General features: G+C 40.1%; 1 protein-coding gene across 4 annotated transcripts; it reads right to left on the bottom strand.

Annotated features, from left to right (window-relative positions):
• Positions 1-614: 614 nt before the first annotated feature.
• unm_sa1614 (un-named sa1614) lies at positions 615-20,950 on the bottom strand. Of its 4 annotated transcripts, XM_014413237.4 has the most exons (29): positions 20,327-20,950; positions 19,965-20,140; positions 16,341-16,413; positions 16,119-16,264; positions 15,443-15,517; positions 15,167-15,216; positions 14,919-15,048; positions 14,740-14,825; positions 14,575-14,650; positions 14,031-14,111; positions 13,835-13,932; positions 12,649-12,718; positions 12,438-12,525; positions 12,226-12,274; positions 11,669-11,841; positions 10,329-10,462; positions 9,485-9,576; positions 9,214-9,400; positions 8,952-9,037; positions 8,746-8,861; positions 6,228-6,295; positions 5,362-5,469; positions 4,671-4,953; positions 4,396-4,563; positions 4,248-4,311; positions 3,471-3,514; positions 2,692-2,846; positions 2,137-2,262; positions 615-1,516 (listed from the first exon to the last, which is right to left on the bottom strand). In XM_014413237.4, exons 2-29 carry the CDS (start codon positions 20,088-20,090, stop codon positions 1,442-1,444), a joined length of 3,027 nt encoding a protein of 1,008 aa, XP_014268723.3. In that variant the 5' UTR covers positions 20,091-20,140; positions 20,327-20,950; the 3' UTR covers positions 615-1,441. The 4 variants fall into 4 exon arrangements, with proteins under 4 accessions (XP_014268723.3, XP_014268724.3, XP_014268725.3 ...); XM_014413238.4 differs by having other exon boundaries at positions 4,405-4,563; positions 19,965-20,950; XM_014413239.4 differs by lacking the exon at positions 19,965-20,140.
• Between the last annotated feature and the right edge of the window lie 1,942 nt (positions 20,951-22,892).

Genomic DNA, 22,892 nt, shown 5'->3' with positions numbered 1-22,892 from the left:
GTCTGAATGGGTGTTAGTTACATTATGCTAGGATGTCCAGTACACAATTCCCTTTTTGTTTTGTGTTTTTGCCTCATTAAATGTACCACATAACATGGTGCCTCAGTAGAACTTATTCTATATTTTACTAAAAGTTTTACACAAATCATACAAAATGTGCTATATGAAGTTCCGGTGCTTAGCTCACTATTACGGACCTAATAAAAGAATTACACAAACGATTAATGGGAAAATAAAACATGTAACATTAAAAACTCTTATCCAATTATTATTATTATTATTATTATTGAACATACATTAAGAAGATTTGTGTTTTCTCTTAAAGTCATATCCAACACATGCAGGTTATGCACAATGATTAAATTCTACTGTCTTAAAGTACCAAGTTTGTCTATTTTTGTGCTTTACTTTTGTGCTTGATGCCATTACTTGAGTATATATGTATATTACATAAGCTTCTTTTTTTTTTTTTAATTGTTGCTTAAGTTTAACTATGTCTAAAATAACTCAGTACTTTTACTGAGATTGAATTTTAGGTCTTATTTTTCTCAAATAGCCAAATAAAATAATAATTATAAAACTTTCCATCCCTGGTTATAATGTTAATACAACGGTTCTTCTTAAAACAGAATTATTTAATCACGACAGAAGTAACTCATTATAATGAGAAGTTTTGAGACTTGAGCACTGAGTAAATTCATTTTGCAAACGTGGCAGCAACACACTGCTGTGTTCACTGAGGCGATGTGATATCTTGGGACATCGAAGGCAACTGGAAGGAAATGCGAGTCTCCCATGAAGTCCACCTTTCATATCTCACTTTAGAGCTTTGGTCCTTGGCATCTCAGAGTGTTTTGTGCTATCCGAGTAAGCAGCTGTAACCAACAGATCTGATCAATAATATGGCCTGAGTCCGGGTCTATCGAAACCTAAAATGTGGCAGCAGTAGCTTGTGTGTTTTGGCTAGCCACAAATTCAGAAAACATAAATAAATTATAATAAAATCAAAAGAAAATGAGGCCCAGATTACCTTCAGAATAAAAATCCAGGGGATTGCTGTTTCTTGTGATTTGCCCTTTGTGCTTAAATATTTTTTTGCTTTTTGAGTAAATAAATAAAGTCCGGGCTACAGCAGCCTCGAGTGCTGGCTGTTTGGTCTGTCCGAGGCTGTCTCATTGTTTTTTTCCTGACCTAACTGGAGCCACATAAAAATAATGTGTTGTCTTTACTGAAGGTCATCCATAATGTTTCCATGGTAACTGAAGGCATGAGGAACACCGGTTGCTGTGACAACCGTGTCAGGACCATGAACATTTGAAGCCTCTGAACATCTGACCTGGTCCATCTGCAGATCAGGTGTTCTGATGTGGTTTGGTTCTCCAGAGCTCTGCGGTGATCTGGATTTGTGCTGGTCTGAGGTCAGCCCAGTTCTGGTTTCACATCAGTCAGACAGCGGCTGGACGAATGAGGACGGAAACAACCCTCTCTGGTCTGGTTCTTCCTCTATGTAACCATGCTACACAGAGAGAGAGAGATGTTTACCTTAATGTTCACTGGACATGTAGTCAAACAGAGGTTTGAAGAGTGAGAGCCACTTGAGTGGATCACTGCAAAATTTTGCCTTCGTATTATGTACTTTTTTTTTTTTATTCTAAAGGAGGGGTAAAGATTTGATTTTGAGCCCTGGTAACTTTTTAAGCAAAGGTAATATCAACAGTAAAACGTATACTTTAAAAAAATCTATATTTCTTTTTAATGCTCATCATAGAAAGATGATCTATAAAAGCTACTGAGGTTCAAGAGCACTTTCACAAATGGTGATGCCATTTTTTCCAGAGAATTAGTTAATAGCAGTTTGATTTCATACATGCTGATGACTAATATAAGCTGCTCTGGCACAGGTTAGAGTATCCTAGCAAGAACTGAACCACCTTTGTTAGCAGTGAAAATCCAGCTAAACCCAAAGTTTATCCTATAAGCTTTAAATTCTCCTTACCAGAACAGGCCTCTGGGCATATGTTTCAGCTGAAGTACAGACTTAAGTTCAGAGGACAGATGAGGTCACACTGTGAGACTTTCTCCAACCCGCCGGCCGAGGCTCTAATGAGAGGTCGGGTTGGTGATACTGATACCTACCCACCAATCATTGTCCTCCTGTCCCAGGACCACCAGCACCTGGCCCTCAGAAAAGCTCAGCTCGTCATGGTGGTCGGCCTGGCAGTCATACAGCGCCTGAACCCGACGACTGGATGCTCCTCGAGGCTAATTGATACATACCAAATCAGGTGTAACATTATTGCTCATGTATCACAGTGTAGCAATTATAATTTCATTGTACTGCCAATTGGAATTTGTTCCTCTGTTGTCCAAATATGATATCGATTCACTTCTTTCATTTTATGCTCATTCTTTGTACCTTTTGCTTGCATAACTACTGTACCTGCACACAAATTATTTGAATTATACCCCTTTACTATTAAGGATTTCTTGATCATTACTATGCAAATTGTCATGACCACTGATCAAAGACCATGAGTACTATTCACAGAGAGTTGGGCAATGGCTGTAATCACAGCATTGAAAGATGATGGCAAACGTGTTGCGGAAGCAACTGGATTGTGATTTTCTTTTCTTCCTAACATTAAAACACTGCAAGGTTGATGGGACGTTAAATATTTTCAAAAATCTCACCAGTGATCTACGAGGAAGTGGTTGAGGGGCGGAGCCTCTGCTTTCACTTTCAAAGCTCTGAGAGCGCTGATTGGATGGAGAGCCATTTATTGGTGCCTTACTGTTGAGGATCTGGAAATGGGAGGAGCCACTTTCACTGTCCGCCCTCCGAAAACCTCAGACAGAAAGATTCAGGTTTTAAGTACATTCTCGTTCATACAGGGACAATAATTACATTAAATATATATTTTACAATTTCATAATAGAGAAAAAATAATCATTAAAATGCATTATTAATTAGTCATAATTAAGTTTTAAATGACCTGAAATGACTAAATTAAATTATTTTTAAAAAAAATAATGCGTTTTTGTGCATGTAAAGTAATACATGTTTGCATATATTAAATAATGTGAATATTAATCTCTAAATTCAATTCACTTCTTTGTCAGATAAAATAACCATTTTTTTGGAACAGTCACAAGCAACACATGTGCTGTAAATAAGAAAAAGCAGCAAATCCTCAGATAAGATTTTGGAATTTTCACTAAAACTGCAGATAAATTTTGTTTTAATAAAAAAATAAAATAAAAAAAAATAAAAAACCATCATAGAAGTCAGTGTAAACTCATAGAAGCCAAAATGTATCCTCAGATTTTGTCTGCTCTTCTGCTCTCTGGTTAAAGACTGTAGGTGCACGCTGTCTGTAAACATTTATCACAGATAGGCATAATGGATTTAACAGACTCTTGATACGTAAAACAGACTCAGGTCTCAGAAGACGTTTTGGGACAGGAAGTACCTCTGTCAGATCGTTCAGTCAGTGAGCTGAGAGGAGAAGCTGGACTGGAAAAACAGAGACAGACAGGGAAGAGAAGGAGTCCGTGTTATTGTCTGTGGTGTTTTGAAGCTCATCACACTGACCTGTATTTCACCTCCTATCCACCAGAGGTCAGTACAACCTCAATTTATCTAGGTAGAAACTGCTTCACTTTGTTTAAGAATAAAGTTCCAGCTTTAACCTTTTATGTCCTCTTTAATTCTTTTACAATCATGTATGAAATAATAAACCAACAATATTCATATCTGCTGTCTGTCCCAATAAATTTACTCTGACAGATTTTGAACAAATTCAAATTTTAGTATCTCTCCTAAAATTAATTTGTTTCTATTTTGCTTAAAACTTTGTTCTACGGGTTTGAATTCTGAACAACAACATGAGCAGAATAGCACCTCGGTCTGTGAGACATCCCTTCATCGCACATCCAATTATAAGCTTCATCAGCAAAGGTTAAATTTTAGCTTCTTTTTTTTTTTTTAAAGCTAGGATACAAAAACACAAAATTCAGTGGACCATTTTAGAACACTGGACTGTACATACAAACTCCTGTAGTGCTCCTGGAGTTTGTATTCATACAAAAAACAAAAAAAACAACAACACACTTTTACAAAATAATAAAGAGACACAACTGGTGTTGTGATCATCAATGCAGCAGCTATTGCACCAATGATGATCACAACACTGGTCATGAGCCAGATTTTTCCTGGATGTGCTCGATGCAGTGCTGTGGATACTCACACACACTTCCTGAAGGAGGAGTCTGGACCACTGTATATCCTGGGACTGGCTGGCAACCCATAATCTACACACACACACACACACACACACAGTTAATAACACAGTATCCTTCTGACTGATTAATTACAGTGTGTTTCTCAGATATTACCGTGCTTACTGGACTCAGAGCAGCTCCGCTTGTGTCGGACGGCGATCGGAGAGGGAGGGGTAATCCTTCTATTTCCTGTCAGGGGAAAGAATACCTCACCCTCTCCCTCTTCTTCCTCCCCCATACCATCTCCTCCAGACGGAGGTGGAGGAGGAGGAACATTGGGAGCTGAAAGCCAAAAGAGAGCATTGAGGTTTTTCATTCAGGCAGCAGGTAAAGCCAGAGAAAGACGTTGAACCAGATAAAACATTTAAAAAATGTTTATATAAGCTGACCTTTGACCCTGGGAGGCAGCGGGGGCGCAGGAGAGGATGGAGGAGGAGGTGGTGGGCTGGGGACGGAGCCAGCGGGATGGCTGTGAAGCTCCATAGCCATGGCGAGTCTCCTCCCCACACTGAGAAGGCCTCCAGCTGGTCCTCCGGGTGTTCCAGAGGAGGACAACGTGACACAGGAGGAGTTGGACTGACTGAAGCTGAAGGGACGGGAGGAGAAGGAGAAGGAGGGGGTGAAAGAAGAGGATGAGGAGGAAGTGGAGCGCTCCTTTTTCAATGGACCATTCTGAAACAGAGGGTGAAGCACATGAAGACGTTAGCAGAGAGAAAGCAGTGAACAATTTATAAAGATCGATAGCTTAAAACTCATTATGAGCATCATGACTAAACTGCAGATTTTATGCACAAAGACTTTTACTCTAACGAGGAAGGGAGCCAAACATGTTTATTTCAAACAGAGTACAAACCAATGGGCTGCACCATAACCCAATAAAATAAGGATTATTTCAAATTGTGAACTGTGCAAAACTCCGATAGCAGAGTAGAGTAAATCATAAATACAAGTAGCATATCCCCCTTATACTTATATATGAAAGCAGAACATGAAGAAAAGGCAGTGACATCATTTAAATTACTCTGAGGACATTTTTTTGTAAAAATCTCAACTCAGCAGCCTGTCAGTTGCCATGGTTACCTTGTCATCAAAGTCATCATCACTGTCGTACAGGTCGTCATGACGAATCCTCCACTCGTACTCCACATGGACGTGATGGTCAAACTGGTTGGACTGGGCTTTCTGCAACTGCACACACACAGTAAAATATTTGTAAATGAGGATCACCTTCAAAGACAAGGGACAAGGCTTTAGGAGCTACTGACCTATCAGGTTTGAGCAGTATTTGACTGCATGCTGCTTAACAATCTATGCTGAGAGTAAAAGATGGTCAGTTGAGGATAGGTCCAAAAACTAGGTGCCTCTCTATAGACTGCCTTTAAAATGCCAGATTTTACAACAGAAATTCACTTGTTTACAACCTGCTAAAATAATTAGTTACAGCTCTGTATCTGTTTTGCTCTTTTATAAAAACTACACAGGTGTTCAATGTGAAACTTTATCAACGCCTTTTGGTTAACAGGTAAGCAAGTAAGTACCGTTTCACAGGCAAACAGTCACAAACCACTGCAACAGAGTAAAAATATTAAGTGCTACAACAGCAATACAAAATCAAGTTAAAACACAGACTAAAATTAACAGGTAGGTGACTTAAGCTCACTATAGACAAGATAGTCTGCTAGCTTTGACCTCCACTTATATGACTCACTAAACTGGGGCTTTCACCATGTTTGACGCCTTTTTAAAGATATAAGATGCATTGCTGTGCAGTTAATTATAGTAACAGACCATCATTTATCTTGCTAAATACATTTTTTAAAAATTAAAAAACTAGTAATTTAGTCCTCTGGCATCTTGGTCAAATATGGTGATAACACAGTATAACAGGTGGTTACTGATTTATCAGACAGTCTGATGTGAATCTGTAATCAGAGCGATGACCTCACCAGTGCCTCACAATGGGTGTGCTTCAACCTGCGGCTCACATCCAGAGCGGTTTCTCCTAACTCGTTCTCTGAAATAAACGGTTAAGATATTAATTAATAATGAAATAATTACCAAATATCATCAGTTTATCCAAGTCACCAAAAATATTCTACATGTAAAAACTAGGGGTGCAACGATATTCGTATCGATATTGAACCGTTCGATACAGTGCTTTCGGTTCGGTACGCATATGTATCGAACAATACAATTTTTTTCAATTTTTTTTTTTCAATTTTTTTTTTTTTGTGTCCCGTTTGGATCTATAGCCATCAGAATTGTTGTCTTGAGGCCAAGAAAGATGCCAAGAGGATTTATTTTAAGTGGATCATCATATTGGTCCATTTGATTGACCTTTATTATAATTATGAATTTATTTTATTTTCAGTTGCAAACGGGACAGACATGACTGTGGGATAGGACAGGGGGAAAGAATGAAAGAAAGAGGGGGAGAGAAAGAAAGAAAACCAAAGGGGAGAAAAAAAAAAAAGAACAATACAAAATTTGTAATTTATTTTATCAACTTTCCTTCTGACGATGCTGTCTGTGTTGAGCGCTCAGTGAATCTGCATTTGACTACTCCGCCTAGGCTGAGTAGTCGAACGCAGATTCACTGAGCACTCAACACAGACAGGATGGTCAGAAGGAAGAGCGCAGGGCAAGCTAGCGAGACAGAAGTGGACCTCCCCACCCTCATTCAGATCTGGCGTTTGGAATTATTTTGGTTTTCATGTGACGTATGACCCTGAAGGTAAGCGAGTCATGGACTAAAGTAAAACAGTATGTTGGATGTGCCATGCAATGCTCAATTACATGGGTGGGAGCTAGTGTGTTAGCGCAGTTAGCTCGTTAACGTGTTGGCCGTCTAGCCCCTCTGTATAGGGTAGCTCGTTAACGGAGATTTGCCGTGTTGTGGCGTTAAGGTTATTTCAACGAGATTAACCTGAAAGCACTAGTGGGAACACAACGAATATGACTGCACATTTACACCGACATCATCCTAGTGCAAAGACAAAAACAACAAGCATGCATGCTACAAACTTTAGCCGAGTCATTTAGACAGCTGTTAGCACAGGATTCTCCTTATGGAGACCTGATATGTTTAATATGCTGCTGAGAATATAGCCCAGAAGAAGCGGATAGTATAGCTTTTATTTTGGAAAGAGCCATTTCTCTGTAATAAACTCTCTTTTCCAAAGATGAGTGATTCCTCAATCAGATACAGGGCTCGCAATATCGCTAGCCCGACGTCCCGGGGCTATCTCTCCCCTGCCCGTCGGGCTATTGTAGGAAGGAAAAATATATGTCAATGCTTTTGCATTCTTTCAGAAATGTAGCTGGGTAATTATGTCATTGGGTGAGCCACTGTCAATATGTGACATATTGAAATCGTGTTTGAATTTGCGCTTGTTTTTTTGCTTTCACTTTGCAATCGCGGGAACTGTGTATAGAGAGCGACAGCACTGATCTGTGAGTGATGATAATTTGTGCACCAATTCCTCTGACATCGTCTTATTAATTGTTAGCTTACTATGCAAACATGACAAGTGAAATCTCCCGCAGCAAGTTTAAACATGTGAGAGGTTGATCGCGCAGAGAATCGCTGAGCTTATGTGAGTGCGTGTGTAAAAGCAGCAGGATTTATATTTTAGTTCTGCTGAGCCAAATAAGACAGGTCAGGGTGAAGAAGTGACAGCCAAAGAAAAGCTTACCACAAAACGGAGAAGTTATGACAAATCAGACTATAAGGCAAAAAGAAAGTGCAGCTTTATGGTTTCATGGACAAAAGAATTTCTGTGGCTGCAATATGACGAGCTAAAAAACAACACGCACAAGGGTTAGGGTTAAATTTAAAAGCTGTACTTTTGTGTTAAAATATATATTTATAATTTTAATAAATGACAAATTAAAAAGGCATGAACATTTTTTTTTGTATCGAAAAAATATCGAACCGTGACACCAAAGTATCGAACCGAACCGAACCGTGAATTTTGTGTATCGTTGCACCCCTAATAAAAACCTAAAAACTGTGCGTTTTACTTATTGTCTGACAGTCCTCCTGTGTTGTTGTTTTTTTATTGGGCCTCATCTATTGGCTGGAGTCGATGGGCATGGGCGCAGAAGGCAGGTGACTCTACATGGAGAGTGAGGCTGAAGACCTACAACTCTACAGACACTGATCTTCTGTTTCAGGTTATCTTTAGTTTGTCTTTGCGATCCTTACTGTGAACCTCTGGATGATGTGGTTGTTTGAAATAAAGAGTGTTTTATCTTTGGGACAGTAATCCTGGTGAACTCGGATTATTTTGGATGTGAAGAGTCTGACATTTTTCTCATATGCTTTATCAGAATGACATTAAATAACCTCTACACACAGTTGATGCTCAACTGATAAATGAGAGCTCTGACAGATACATTATACAAGTGTGTGTGTGTGTGTGTGTGTGTGTGTGTGTGTGTGTGTGTGTGTGTATGTATTACTGATGTGTGTGTTGGCTCTGGCTCTCAGCAACAGCTTCACACAGTCGGTCTTGTTGTGTAGACAGCTGTAGTGCAACGCCGTGTTTCCCGCTGATGTCTGTGTATCAACATTAGAGCTGACAAAAAAGAAAAAGAAAAACATGCAGGTAAACACAAAGGTACACACACACACTGAGGTGTAACAAAGGTTTCCATAGCAGACTGACCAGTTCTGAGCCAGGAAGTCCAGGATGTGCAGTGATGTCCTGTCAGCCAGTAGGACAGCTAAATGGAGCGCTGTCTCTCCTTTCTCCTGATGGCAAGAAAACAATCTCTTGAGATTATGTTGTTCCCAGATTATTAATACCATGCATCTTAATGTAGCTGTGCGTGTGTAGCTGATTATACCTGGGGTTTTTTATATCTGTATGTGTGTGCGTGCAATCCAACATGCACATCAGTGTGCCTGTATCAAGTATGTTTAGCTACCTGTATGTGTGCGTGCAGTGGCTGGCTCAGCTCTGCCCTCTGAGCGTACAGCTGGATCAGAGTGTAGATATCGCAGCTCTTGGTTGCCTCCTGCAGACGAAGTCGCAGCGCCGAAGTAGAGCTATGACTCCGCCTCACAAAGTTAACATCTTGATACTTTGACAGGATGAAGTCTTTACGCTCCGGCCTGCACGTCAAAAATATACAACATCAGATTTGTTAGAGTGTGAAATATTTCCTTTGAGTGTGTGCACCTGTGTTCGTCTCTTACATGTGGCTGTGTTGAGAGGGCTTCAGTGACGGACTCAGCAGGTTGGCTTCCAGTATTTCGTTAAAACCAGAATTACCGACATTCCTGGCCAACTGGGAGATACAGAGAGAGAGAGAGCTCACAGTCAAGGGCAAACAACATGAGGGCCATGTAATACCCATTCAGTGGGTATTGTATCAAGAATAAGAATCATCATGATTTTTAACCTCAGAATAAGCTAGATTGGATTAGTTGGGGGACTCTCTCCCAACTCTGTGTGAACGGTACTCATGGCTAGTTTCAGTCATGACTGAAGTAGTAATTTGGATGAGTGACGAAACGTTTCTCCCACTGAAAACGCTACGCCCAGATGAACAGAATCAACTTTTGGGGATTTACTTACCTGGATGATTGAGAATGCATCGAGATGTAACGTTACAATCTTTTTCAGTTTGTCAGAGGTCACTGCTGACTGAGAATTGGAACTTATTATGTCTTGCATGGATATAAATCTCTTCTCTGAATTAACATTAAATAACCAAGTTTGACATTTAGTTAAATATTTTCTAACATTACATATGTCAGAATAAACCACACTGCACTGAAATAGTAAAGATCCAGCTGCAAAGCAATGGAAATGCACAGCAGGAAAAAAAAGACTATAAACGTTGAAACTACCTGAGAGTTTATCTCTACAAATGTCTTTGATAACTGTTCACAAAGCTAACTGAAACTATGACACATGCTAATGACAGTTCTCAGCTGAGCACATGTAAATGCCCTGCACAGTAGCATTTCAGACGTGAACCCAGTTACACCTGGAAAGCATGACTGATAAGCTCATTAGCTAACAGGTCTGACCTACCAGCAGGTCTGAGGTTCCCAGACTGTCCAGGCTCAGAGACTGGATCCTGGAGACGTGGACCCCCATTTCCCTGTGGATGCCTGAACACTCAATACAGGTCAGGATACCCAGGTTTGTAGACAGCCACCCAGGATCTACAGTAAGAGAGGTCAAGGTCAAAGGTCAAGGTCAAATTTATTTATATAGCACATTTCCAGATAGAAGATGCTGCACAAAGTGCTTAACAATGTAAAAATGGCATTAAAAAGCAACAATGTAATACAATAATAACAATAATAGGACAATAAAAGAATTAAAATAATAACTAAAACTATTTGAAATAAGACCAAAATGCTTGGGCCATAGTGTGTTAAAAGCCAGGGCATAGAAACGTGTCTTTAGTAGTGATTTAAATCGATCAAGTGTTTGTGCAGATCTAATATTTAGGGGGAGACTATTCCAGAGTCTGGGACCTGCCACAGAGAAGGCTCTATCACCATGAGATTTGAGATAAGTCCGTGGGATGGACAGCATTAATTTTGAGCTTGACCTCATGGTTTTTCATGGAGCATAAGCAGAGAGGAGCTCAGACAGAGAAGGAGGGGCTCGGGCATTAGGTGACTTAAAAACAAAAAGTAAAAGTTTAAATTGGATCCTGTAGGAGACAGGAAGCCAGTGTAGAGAAGCTAAAACTGGGGTTATATGCTCTCTCCGGTTGGTACCAGTTAGCAGGCGAGCAGCTGCATTTTTGACCATCTGAAGACAATGAATGGAGGCCTGGTCGAGACCAAAATACTATGAATTGCAGTAGTCCAATCTGCAAGCAAGGAAACGGTGAATGGCACGTTCAAAGACATTAGCCGGGAGGTATGGTGTTACCTTGGCTAGCTGTCTAAACTGAAAGAAGCAGGAAAAAAAAAAAAGAAGAAGCAGGACTGGACTACTGCACTCACCTGCTTATTCAATTTAAAACAATCATCAATGTAGACACCGAGGTTTTTTACATGTGTTTTACAGGAGGAGGAAAGGGGGCCCAGAGTGCCATCGATGTGATTATTGACAAAGCTGCCAAAAATGACAACTTCAGTTTTATTTTCATTTAGCGAGAGAGATTTTTTCCACATTAAAAGCCTACCTTGGCACAAACCACCTGATTGTAGAAATACAGACTGCTAATAAGAAATTATATAACATTTAGCAGATAAATATTAAATACACGCTTGGAATTAAACTAAGCTATTCATTCAACTGTCTTATTTGCCACAAAATAATCTTTCAATTATTTGCTTGATTAAATATGACACAATTAAATCAGTAATCTCTTCGGCATAACATCTAGTGTACTTTATTGGTTTGATTACCTGGTGCGCCACAGTCACAGCAGCTGTTGTTTCCCGGCATCCGTTTGATGTCATCGGTGATGGCTCGGGTCAGATCCTCCACGCTGCTCTCACTCCCTCCTCCTCCTTTTCTCCCCCCGTCCAGAGCCATACTCAGAGCCTCCTGCTTGCTGTTAGTGAGCACTGACATCCAGCTGAAAACAAACAACACTTCTTAATAATGTGTTCTCATTTTTAGACCCAAGATGATGTGAGCACCACAAGAAAAGGAGTAGTCCGACAATTTACCACCATTACTATATTAAAAACACACACACGGCCGCTGACATCTCAGTCCAACCTCTCTCAGACAGCGTTTCAAGAGACATGCATCTCACTTCTTTAGGTGCAAAGTTTGTGGAGCAGCAAAGGAAACTCCCCTTCTGTCTAACTAAACATTTTCAGACTTGTAATGTTTAGTGTCTAGTGTCACATGTGCAATCATACTGCCCAAGACCTTCAGAAACATAACTCATACTGTACGTGTAAACTTAGCAGAGTGGCCCGTTAACAACCTGCCCGAAGAAAGTTTTACTTACGCCACACACTCAGCTTCATCTTCAGCCAGGAAGTGGTAGGTCCGATTATCTGCAGGAAAAGGTGTATCTTATGCTTACAGAGACGTATTTATACAGTACATAATACTGATTACATGCATTTAAATTTATATTTGGATGCATGCAGTTTTTATCTTGTGTTAAATTATGTACGACTTCAGTGTACATGTAGAATAGCATTTAGTGACACTTACGAGAGATAAGGTCAAAGCATTTCTTATCCTCCACGCTGGGTTTAACCTGACATGTGAGCAGGTTGAGTCTGGTGGGAGGTTTGTTCGGCTGAAAAGCAGAAAGAACGCTGCTGATAAGATTCAGTTAAAACATAGACAGCAAAGAGAACTAAGCCAAACAGATTTTTCCTGATGTTTTTATCTCTTTATACATTTATACACATGCACTCACAGTAGCATGCGCGATGGTCAGGTAACAGTTGTGAACTGAACATTTCCTCTTCTGCCACATTTTCCTCAACCTGTAACACAAACACAGTTTTAGTCCTTTTAGTGATCCTAATAGCGCTGACTATCACCAAGTGTCTTAGTGCCCTCGCTCTGTAGCAACTTATCAATAAGGAAGACCACCCTATAGTTTTGGTGATTAGCAGATTGCCAGAGTAGCCCTTCATTTGCTTGAAACACATACTTGTCTACAGCAAATTAGTAACTGTCAGGGAATACACATTTTCCCTAGCATACTTTGGTCTCCAGTGGGTCGCCAACCAGTCACATGTGTAACTGAGGCCTTAGAAAAGCATAAGTTTCAGGTACTCTCCCTTTAAACCTCCTTTCAAACCCGAAATCTACAGCCATGTTTTATATACAGTCTGTAGGTGCACACAGAGAGATCTGTTCCCTGATTTTCACAATAAATGCAGCATCTTCCCCCATCCAACATAAATATTTTGGAAAACATCGACCAGTCTGGAGGGAACAAATTACAAAGGCCGGTTTCTTGCCATTCCATAATCCACACACACAAATATAAGTACGAATCCAGCACATGTGCAATGTCGCTCCTTGTCAGTTCAATATCTATATCGCCAGTTCACAACAGCTGCCTCAAGGCACTTCATTTTGTAGGGTAAAGACACCACAATATTAGAAAGAACAGTGAGAATAAAAGAGTGCCTTAAGCTATGAGACACAAGCCTTTAAAAGGAGATGATGCAATGACCATGATTATATAACAACATTAAACCAACGGCTGCAGGCTGATGTTGGTTAAGTGGTCCAAGAACTATTCAAATTCAAACAGTCAGTAGCACCAAAAAGCTTAAGGACACTCCATTAAGAGCACAAGTCAGATACATTTTTCTAAATGCGTTATTAATGTCGAGGAACAAATGTCGGTCAAGGTGAAGATACTTTTAACTATTTAACATTGTTTATATGAGTTGCCCTATTTTATCAACGCTTTGGTACCGTTTGTTTTTAAAATTTAAATGATTTCTTTAAAATACTGCAATTGAAAAAAAATCAGTACTACCAATGCAGTTTGCACATTAAGAGTAATTGAGGCATTTAACTTAATTGCACTGCTTTGTGAATGTTTAAAAAGGCGTGCAGGTTATTTTATGTTGTGTGTTTACCCGTCACTCTTCTTGTAGAGGAATCCTGTTCTCTCCGTCCCGTACTGTTTGTCTCCCAGCAGCTGATGCATATTGTACACCTGCTTAGGCAAAGAGTCCTACACGCGCGCACACACACACACATGTGCAGACACACATTCATTATTTTGCATGTCCAAACAGCAAAATAGCGCACATATGTGTCTGTGTCTCTGACCTGCTCCGTGTGGACGACCGGCCTCAGCTGATCTCTGAGTGTGCACAGCTGTCTCTTCTCCTCATCCTGACGTTGCTTCACCTGCACACACAAACAGCTCACCTGCAGAGCTCAGCTAATCCAGGATCACATGCTGCTGCCGCGCTTACACCGTCCAAATCTCACTCAGCAAATTTCCATTTTTAGTTTTGGATTAAATCATCACGAGTTTACTTCTCATGGTATATTACATATGTAGAGAGCTGGAGCTGATCAGTTACTGTATGAATGGATGAGTTTTGATCATGTGACTGCAGAGACAGGGCACAACCAAGCGGCAAAGTATAGTTCCTCAAGGCTGGCTCCAAAAGGAAAGTCAAAAAGAGAGTAAATCACTTAATTTCTTACTTCATGTAATGTCTCTATTCTGTATGTTGTATTCTTCATAATAATAATTTTTTTTAAAGTAAATGACTTGATTTTAATCTCTGTGCAAATCATTAACAATCTGCCAGCCGCACTTAAAGGCTGCTGCTAGTGTTGCTGCTGTTAGCACTTCCTGTACCGTGGTCAGGACTCCGTTGAGCTCATCCATGTACTGCTTCAGCCTCTGAGTGGTGGAAACACACTCCTGCAGGAAACTGAACACAAACATAAAGATGTAGTAAATCGAACCATTCCAGTTTACTGTATGTAGCTTTGCCAAAGCTGTGTTTGTGTGAGCTCCTACTTGTTGTGGCTATGGTAGTGTTTGATGAGGTTCTGCAGAAGGTCGACTCCTCGCTTCGTCTTTATCTCATTGACCCTAATTAGATACTGAGGAAAAAAGACAAGAAGCGATTGAAGGGAAGCTGCACATTTAAAAAATAAAATAAATAAGAATGGAAATGAAGGGGAAGAGTCACTGACCTCACACATGCTCAGTTGGAAGGAGCGTCTCTCCTTCTCCAGCTCCTCCGCGATCTCTCCTCCGCTCACCTCACTCCTCACCATCCCATACTGCCGAGCTAACTCCCTCTTCTCCTTCTCCACCTGTTTACTGCACACACAGTTTCAAGACTTTAATTTAAAAATCTTCCTGCCCCTAATACAAACGTATTAAAGTTTCCAGTCTTAGATATTAGCAAATAAACATAAGTTAATTCAGTGTCACTCACAATCTGCTCTCATAATCCCTCCACGCTCTTTCAAAAGGCTTTTTCAGATCCTAGGAGACACAGAAGGAAACTGGAATTAGAATTATTTACCTTACTGAACACAAGCAGCAGCATCCTGAGGCTAAACAGTAAAAAAAAGACTACAAAGATTCATTTTTTTTGACTGAACTCTGGTGAAATGTTGACAGAAACACTGGCCAGAGGCTCGTGACTGTTATAGTTCATACGAGTTATTTAGGTGGTATGAATGCACTAAGCAAAGATGAATGTCCTCACCCCCTTCACCTCCCTCAGGTCTCCTTTAACCAGAGAGTCCAAGAAGAAGTTGATGTTGTGGAGCATGCTCTTTAGCTGAACACAGAGAAACATAAATTATCTAAAGGGAAAACACATACTGCTCAAAGCCATCATGGGTAACACTATGAACTGCTTAACATGAAAAACATTAAGACAGTTTAGGTGATTATGACTTTGACAGAGAGCACAAAACCATATGACACAAGGATTGTGTCACGAGCTCACTACGGTCTACTGCCGTCCAGATGTATAGTAATTAGAACTACAGTTTGGTCTTAAGTTAGGTCCTTAATCGGACAGTGACAGTAATGTTGCTTCTGTACACCAACACAGCGGATTTAAATAAAGCAATCAAAATATGAGTACCTCATTTTCAAACCCCAGAATAACTGGACAATAAATGATAATAAAATGCACTCGTCATAACATAGAACCAAAAAGTCTGTATTTAATCATGTAGCTGATGCTGGTCAGTCGGTCATTTTGCAAATGAACTCATTATGCGCTCCTCGACATGGGGCTTTCTGTAAAGGAAGGAGGCAGATATTTTCAAACTAGAGCAAAGACTCATTTTAAGGGTTTTTTCAAACTGAAGTTACAGATTTTTAAGTAGAAACTCATCAGCTGGAGGAGGTGTTTTGTTGCTATCACTCACCAGGTTTTTCATGGGAGAGAGGAGCTCTTTGGAAAAGTCCGCCAGGCGGCAGAAGGCGGAGCCAACCTCCGTCTCTCCGTTTGAGTGACAGTTGACCGACAGCTTCTCCATCGCGTTAATGTACTGCTCCAAATGAGACACGTGTTCTGACACAGAAATGCTGTTAGTAAAGGGAACAATACGGGGATGTGCATGTGTGCGTGTATATTTTGGGGTGTGTACCTTGACCTGATGTGTATTTGGCTTTTGCAGCTTTCTTCATCTTCTGTAGCACCAACCTGTCGCTGTCCAGAACCTGAAAAAAACAAAAAAACAAACCATACACACATTAATAAAGAGTGTGTGGACCTGCAGTGTGTGCATGTGTGTGTACATGTGCATGAAGGGGAGGTGGTAGTAATTCACCTGCTGACTCAACATACACACAGAGGACAAACTTGATGACATCGCTTGATGGCAGCAACGTTCCTGTGTGAGAACCATCGTCTGATCACTAAAAATCTCCACATGAAACTCCACAGTGAAGCTCTTCTCCCCATTCTGAGAAGATGTTAATTTTTTACCTTCAGCAGTTATTAACAGGTTAATAGTTTGTATAACGATTTCTACATGATTATTTCTGAATGTGTCAGACCACATATCTAATGGAGGCTGCCAGTTTTCATGCGCTGCTGCTTCTTATTGATTATTAAGTACTTTTTTTTTGACACTACAACTTGAGTGTGGAAATGATGATTGATGGTTGTTATTATTGCAGTTGGAAATGTTAGGGTTGAAAATACTGTGTTACGTCAATAAACCACCACAAATTTCAAATTTTATCATTTAATTACATTTAAACAGCTTCAGGGTTTGCTTGATTTTTTCACATTCAACTTTCAAAGGTGTCCTTATGACCTAGATGTTGACATAAATGCCATTAAAATTAAAGAAAAGTGATAATTATGCAAAAAAATATGACAGGAACTAAACAAATGACCCTATCTGCAGCAGATTTTGGGGTATTCATAGCATTATTAATATGCTCTACTTTATTGTCAAACAGTGAAATAACATTTATCTTTGCCTGTTGGGAATTTATCTTTGGACAAGCTTGGACTGTCTATATGTTGCTTATTATTCGTGGCTTTAAAACTTTGCACACATGAAATAAATGTCACTATAAACAGGTGGTATGCCACCATATGGGTGTTTATTCTAAAAAAATTTTATAAATAATTAGAAATTATAAAATTAAATCTGTAATTTACAGTTTTTCAGCCTCCTTTGAATGCAGTACCAGTGTGCAAGCTAGAACATCCTTTACGTAATTATCCCTCTGGCCCCTTCTCTTATCATCAAATAACCATAGCTGTGAATGATTAATCTGTTGCCATGGTAACATATGCCAACACTGTTGGGGGTACATGTTTGGGGCAGAAGGGCAGTGTTTTTGAGGCCAGGCTCGGGGTCAGTAGCTCCACTGTTGAGGGAATTGCGCTGCCTGCTGGCTTGAGGGGCATCCCCATTCAAGCTCTCAGACCTCACACAGTAGCAGAGCAAATTTACAAACTGTTTAAGACCTTTAGTAGATTATAAAATGTTCTAACTTTAGACCTAATCACTTTAACATTAAGAAATTACTTCTGTATATGTAAATATTTAAAGGGCTTCAGTCCATTGAGTCTTCGGATGAAGGGTCCAAAATGTTTGCAAATTTGCATGCAAAGGGAGGTTTAGACAAAACTCGGATGTAAACATTTCATGATTTTGTTCCGCGTTTCCTTCTGAAATCCTGCAAGCACACTGCAAACTATAAGGGTGATATGAAAGTCGTGGCAGACAAATGGAAAAGAAACTGCTGTTACTGCAGAATGTTATTTTAGTCAAACTTCGTAGTGAGATACAGTCTGCTTTTTGTTTCAATTCAAGGATGTTCTGAAAGGCTGTAAACAACATGTCTGCAAATATAAGATGAGTAGTAGTTAAGGAACAGCTTTGTGCTAATTAGCCATGCTACCAATCTGCTGATTTAAAGAACCATTTGCACCCCTTGTGTTTTGACAAATTTTGCATAGCATGATTCTGTGTCTTCCTCCAAAAACTCAAAGTGACAGCAACACTTTGATTGTGAATGAAGTACAAAAGCTGGACTTCAGTGACTGAAGCATTTGTCTAACAGAAATGATCACATTTCTTCACCAATAAGCATGATAGCTCGAAGGGCGATTGACAGTAAATAAGAAGATTCATGTTTTTGATTAATAAGTAAAACATGGAAGATGTAGCTCTAGTATAGTCATTAAAAACAATGCACAAATTTAGCAAACAGTTGAGTGAATTGCTTTTTGATAAGGAATCTGATACTTTCCTCAAAGTACAGTAATACACGAATGCATTACTTTTTCTGTACGCAGTAACTAAGAATATATCTGAACTAGTAAAAATGATTGTCACCTGTCAAAACACTGCCCAGTTTACACAGCTTTTGTCTACAGCGGCTTTGATCTCGATATAATGGCGACAAGCTCAAACACTGCTGTTAAAATAAAACAGCTGAAGGGGTTTGGGCAATTTGACCAGGATGCCTTCCTGGAGATTTGTGCATCTCATTTGGTTTGGGAATGCTTCAGTGTGATCCTTGAAAACAGCTGGAGGCAGTGGTGGTGGTGAAGGAGGTGTGGGCATACAAACTGTATGAGGCCTGCATTGTACTCCTATAGAACCAAGTGTTGAGCTGGTGGTCAATGTCATGAAACCCAGTCATGACAGTCAAAAGCTTCTTGCAATAGCATTATATAGAGGTAACATTTTCTGCAACTTCTTTCATAAATGGCTCTGAAATTTAGTGAAAATAATGAAACATCCACACAGCAGCGAGAGTTCTGGAGCCGCTCAATGGATAATATTTATAAACCATAATGTCGTCAGACCTGTGACTAAACAAATGTTAAAAGACATATCGAGGTAAAACAGTCCAACCATCAGAACTGTGTGTTATAATGTGGATTAGTCTGTTTAACAAGAGTGTGGTGAGTCTATGTTTGTGTCAAAAGGTTGGGATAAGTAGCACAGACATTTAAATGAAATTGTGAATAGCAAGCTGAAAAGCCAACAACGCTAAGCGCCAGGGGTCATCGTTAGTTAATGGAAACCGTCAATGGCAATAAATTCATAGTGCATAACCTCATGAATCACAAAGAAATTGACCTGCACACTCCTGGTCGCACACTCTGTGTCGTAGTTCTTTGACCCAACTCTCTTCACAGCGATGATCGTCGATATAAAGGCTGTTACACTTTGACACACAAGTTGATACTTGCTCTCTTTGCAAGTTTGAGGTTTTAAAATGCATTAGTCAAAGCAGGACTAAAAGGGAACCATCTAAACACAGCAGAAAGGCTGTGCTGTGTTTCACAAGGAGACAAATTTAAATCTGTTACATTTTTTTTGTACCAAGAAGAATTTTAAAAGGAATAAACTGTTTCATGCTTGCAGGCATTTATCATCTATAGTAAGTATGTATAAACAATTAATGTGCAAAGGCCTTTGTGATTTGTTAATCACATGCAAATAATATAAAAATGTTGTCATTTGTAGGAGACAGGGTTAAAAGGAAAAACTGTACATTTCACACAAAGAGGGGTTGGTATGAAGGATTGATTGGGGGCCACAGCTGCTCATTTTCCCCGGGGACCCTGAGCACTTAGGTCCGGCCATGAATGTAGGCTAGAAGCCAAATAATCAATTTACCGTGTACGGATAATCTCATTCATCAGGTAGCCTACACCCGTCCTGTTGAATCTGCACGATAAGCATCTTCAGACTGCTACCACTACCTGCTACCCCTCCTCTGTCAGTACTGACCTCCTCCAGCAGGTAGACTGTGTTCCTGCAGCTGATCATCTTGGAGGTGAAAGAGGAGGTAGTGGGAGAGTTCCAGTCCTCCTGAACCTCCTGGACGAACTCTGATACCGACACACACTCCGGCATTGTGCTCCTGAGGCCGGTAAGGACCGGGAGAGAACCAGGACAGTCCGGAACTGAAAGACCAGTTCCACACAAAAGACCGAGGACACCAAGCGCAACGTAGAGTCACCAACAACACACAAAAATTAAAAATACAGCTGAAACGAGCCCATCAGTGGTGCGTCCAGACTCCCACAGTCCCGGTAAGAGAAACTAGCATCAACTGGCTGATTTAAAAAAAGAAATGGGTAATTAAAGACCTGCTGGGTGATTCCTCCTCCGTCAGTGTGAGTGAACCGCAGCATCAGCTTCTTTTCTCCAAACAAAGGTGGTTAAACCCAGCAGCAGATGAAAGCCCACCAGCCTCTCTGCACGAAACAACCAAAAGATTAAAACGCCGCCGGTTCACTGACGTCCTAAGATCGAGTCGGTCTCCGATAGAGCGTCTTCATTGAGAGAAAACCAGCAAACCCGCCCGTGTGTGGTCAGTGTGTGAACCCGCTGACAAAGAGCGGAGGAGAGGAGAGGAGAACCGGACCCACCGGGCACCGGTTCCGGGCTCAGATGAGACAATAAAAGCGGCTTCTGCTGTCGGCTTCAGCCGCAGCTTCATGTCTTCTCGTCACAGATATTTCTTTTCCTGCTTTTGCTCCTTTATTTAAACCGCATGGAGAGGCGCGTTCACGGTGTACAGCGGCGGAGCCCTCTGTCGCGGCCGCGCGCACTGCTGACCGGGAGGAGTGTGAAACGCACGCTCCTCCAAATAAACCTCAGCTCGTTACACCTGCGTCCTCTCGTTGTTCGCTTAAATCACTCAACCGGAGTTACATTTCCACAAACGGCCATTTTAAAGTTAGTTTCAAAAGAAAAGGAACCATGAAAACAGGATTAGCTACTCAAAGACCCCACAATCTGAAAATCCCTGTTTGTGCTTTTTTCGACTCGTTTTCAAAAAAAAAAACATAAATTAAATTGGTTTCAGCCGGCAGGCTTAATTAGGACCAGCATGTAAGCGGCTAATACCTATCCAAAGACTTCATGCATATATATATATTAATTTAATTCTGGGTTGATAGTTTTATTTTTATTTTCTTCTTTAGCAAACCAACCCAAAAATCTTTCTAAAAATAATTCGAAGAACTTCACGTTTTTTGAGCATTTAGCCAGTGAAAAACCGATGCGACACCACGGTTCAGTTGTTGTCTAATGACGTAAGTAAATGTCATCTTATTCGCTGATATAATGTTATCAGACAGATGTTGGTATCTGCTGATATTGGATCTGTTGCACCGGTGGATCCATAGGGTATATACAGGCATGTTAAAAGTTAAGGTCCATTGGACTCGCTCCAGTTCTGTGAAAAACTAAGTACGACCCATAATTTAGCAGCAATAACTTGAAGTTTTCTGTTTGACTTTATCGGTCTTTCTTGTTGTGCACTCTTTACACGGTCGCCTCAGTTCACTAACGTGAACTACCAATTATTCGTATCGACTGAGCCTCTTATTCGTCTTCTGACATAATTTCCTTTGTAGTGTCTGAGGCAAAAAGCCAAAGTTTGTCTTGGCATCAACCATCATTATCATAGTTTTAGGGGAAACAATCAGAGCAAACCGCTATAAACAAGCTACTTCCAACTTCCTGTTGTTCTGACAGAAGATAAGAATGAAGTCTGACAGCTGACTGCAGCGTATTACTTAAATACCCCTAACAAACAAGGAAACATCCAAAGTTCTTTGATGCCTGTTTTAGATATGAGATAATAAAATGTCCCACTGTTAAAGTTAGGTGTGATATTGAGCCTTTTTCCAAGAAAATATAATAGTCAAGCTAGAAAACAGTACATCTTTTTAAAGGAAGATGTAGCAAAGTTCTCCTACACCAGACTAAATGTGTCGTTATGACAGAAATAATGTGTGCTCTATAACTTCAGTGCAAGAACTTCTACACAGAGGCAGCCTTATTTCTGTCCCTGCAGTTCAAATCCCAGCCAATTAATTTTGAATGAGTTAATCTAATTTCACAACTTATTTGCGAAGGGAAGAAACTGTGGTTTTAATTCTGCATAACCACAGTGAGTAGAGACGTGGCATCTCACTTCATAATTATGTTGTTTCTCACCTTTCTACAGAATTAAAAAACTTGAATTTTCTGCTGTGATAGCTGTTAACAGGCACAATGACAGAACATAGAGAAATTACTTAAGCAGAGATCAGAAATCAGCACTGACAAATCCTTACCACGTTGTCTTAGCTGTCTATGGAGTCAAATATTTTGGAAAAATATCTGGAGAACCACGTATTAAATTCCTGAACTGCAGATTCAGCTTTTATGTTTGTTTTTTTTACCTTATTTGGGTGATCTGCCAGGAGCAAAAACAGGAAGTGGCAGATACACTTAAAAATTTATCAAAGTCAAAAGTTTACAGCGCAACCCAAATACACTAACATTCACGAAATTAACTTTCCTGTTGGTGATTTCCTTCAGCATTATTGCAGCTTTAAATCTCTTTCTTCTATTACGTTATGTAGAAGGCCTAATGTATGAGACCACTATTACATAGCATGCTGTATGTTCTGTGTATATAGGACTACATTGCATGTATTACTTGTATAGTAGATGCTGGATGCCGATGTAGCAGCAATTATACTCTGTGCCATTGTCTTTGACATAAACAGATTGCTTAATGCAGCACAGAAATAGAACCATCCGTTATGTAAGGAATCTGTTGTAGCTGACATTCAATTCAGATTGTTTTGGTGCAAATTGCTTTGTCTTTCAGTTACTGAGAAATCGTATAGCTCTCAGTGCTGGTGTGACGCTGAT

This window comes from Maylandia zebra, linkage group LG5, assembly GCF_041146795.1.
Source record: "Maylandia zebra isolate NMK-2024a linkage group LG5, Mzebra_GT3a, whole genome shotgun sequence".
NCBI lineage: Eukaryota > Metazoa > Chordata > Actinopteri > Cichliformes > Cichlidae > Maylandia > Maylandia zebra.
The sequence above is the reverse complement of the archived record's forward strand: the minus strand, read 5'-3'. Positions and strand labels throughout refer to the sequence as shown.

Excerpts from the sequence above, each read along its gene's own strand:
- unm_sa1614 (XM_014413237.4), bottom strand. The coding sequence starts at position 20,090 with ATGCCGGAGTGTGTGTCGGTATCAGAGTTCGTCCAGGAGGTTCAGGAG. Across the intron at positions 14,826-14,918 it reads TCCAACTGAGCATGTGTGAG|TATCTAATTAGGGTCAATGA; the intron begins GTCAGTGACTCT and ends TTTTTTCCTCAG. Across the intron at positions 1,517-2,136 it reads AGGAGGACAATGATTGGTGG|CATGGTTACATAGAGGAAGA; the intron begins GTAGGTATCAGT and ends CTCTCTGTGTAG.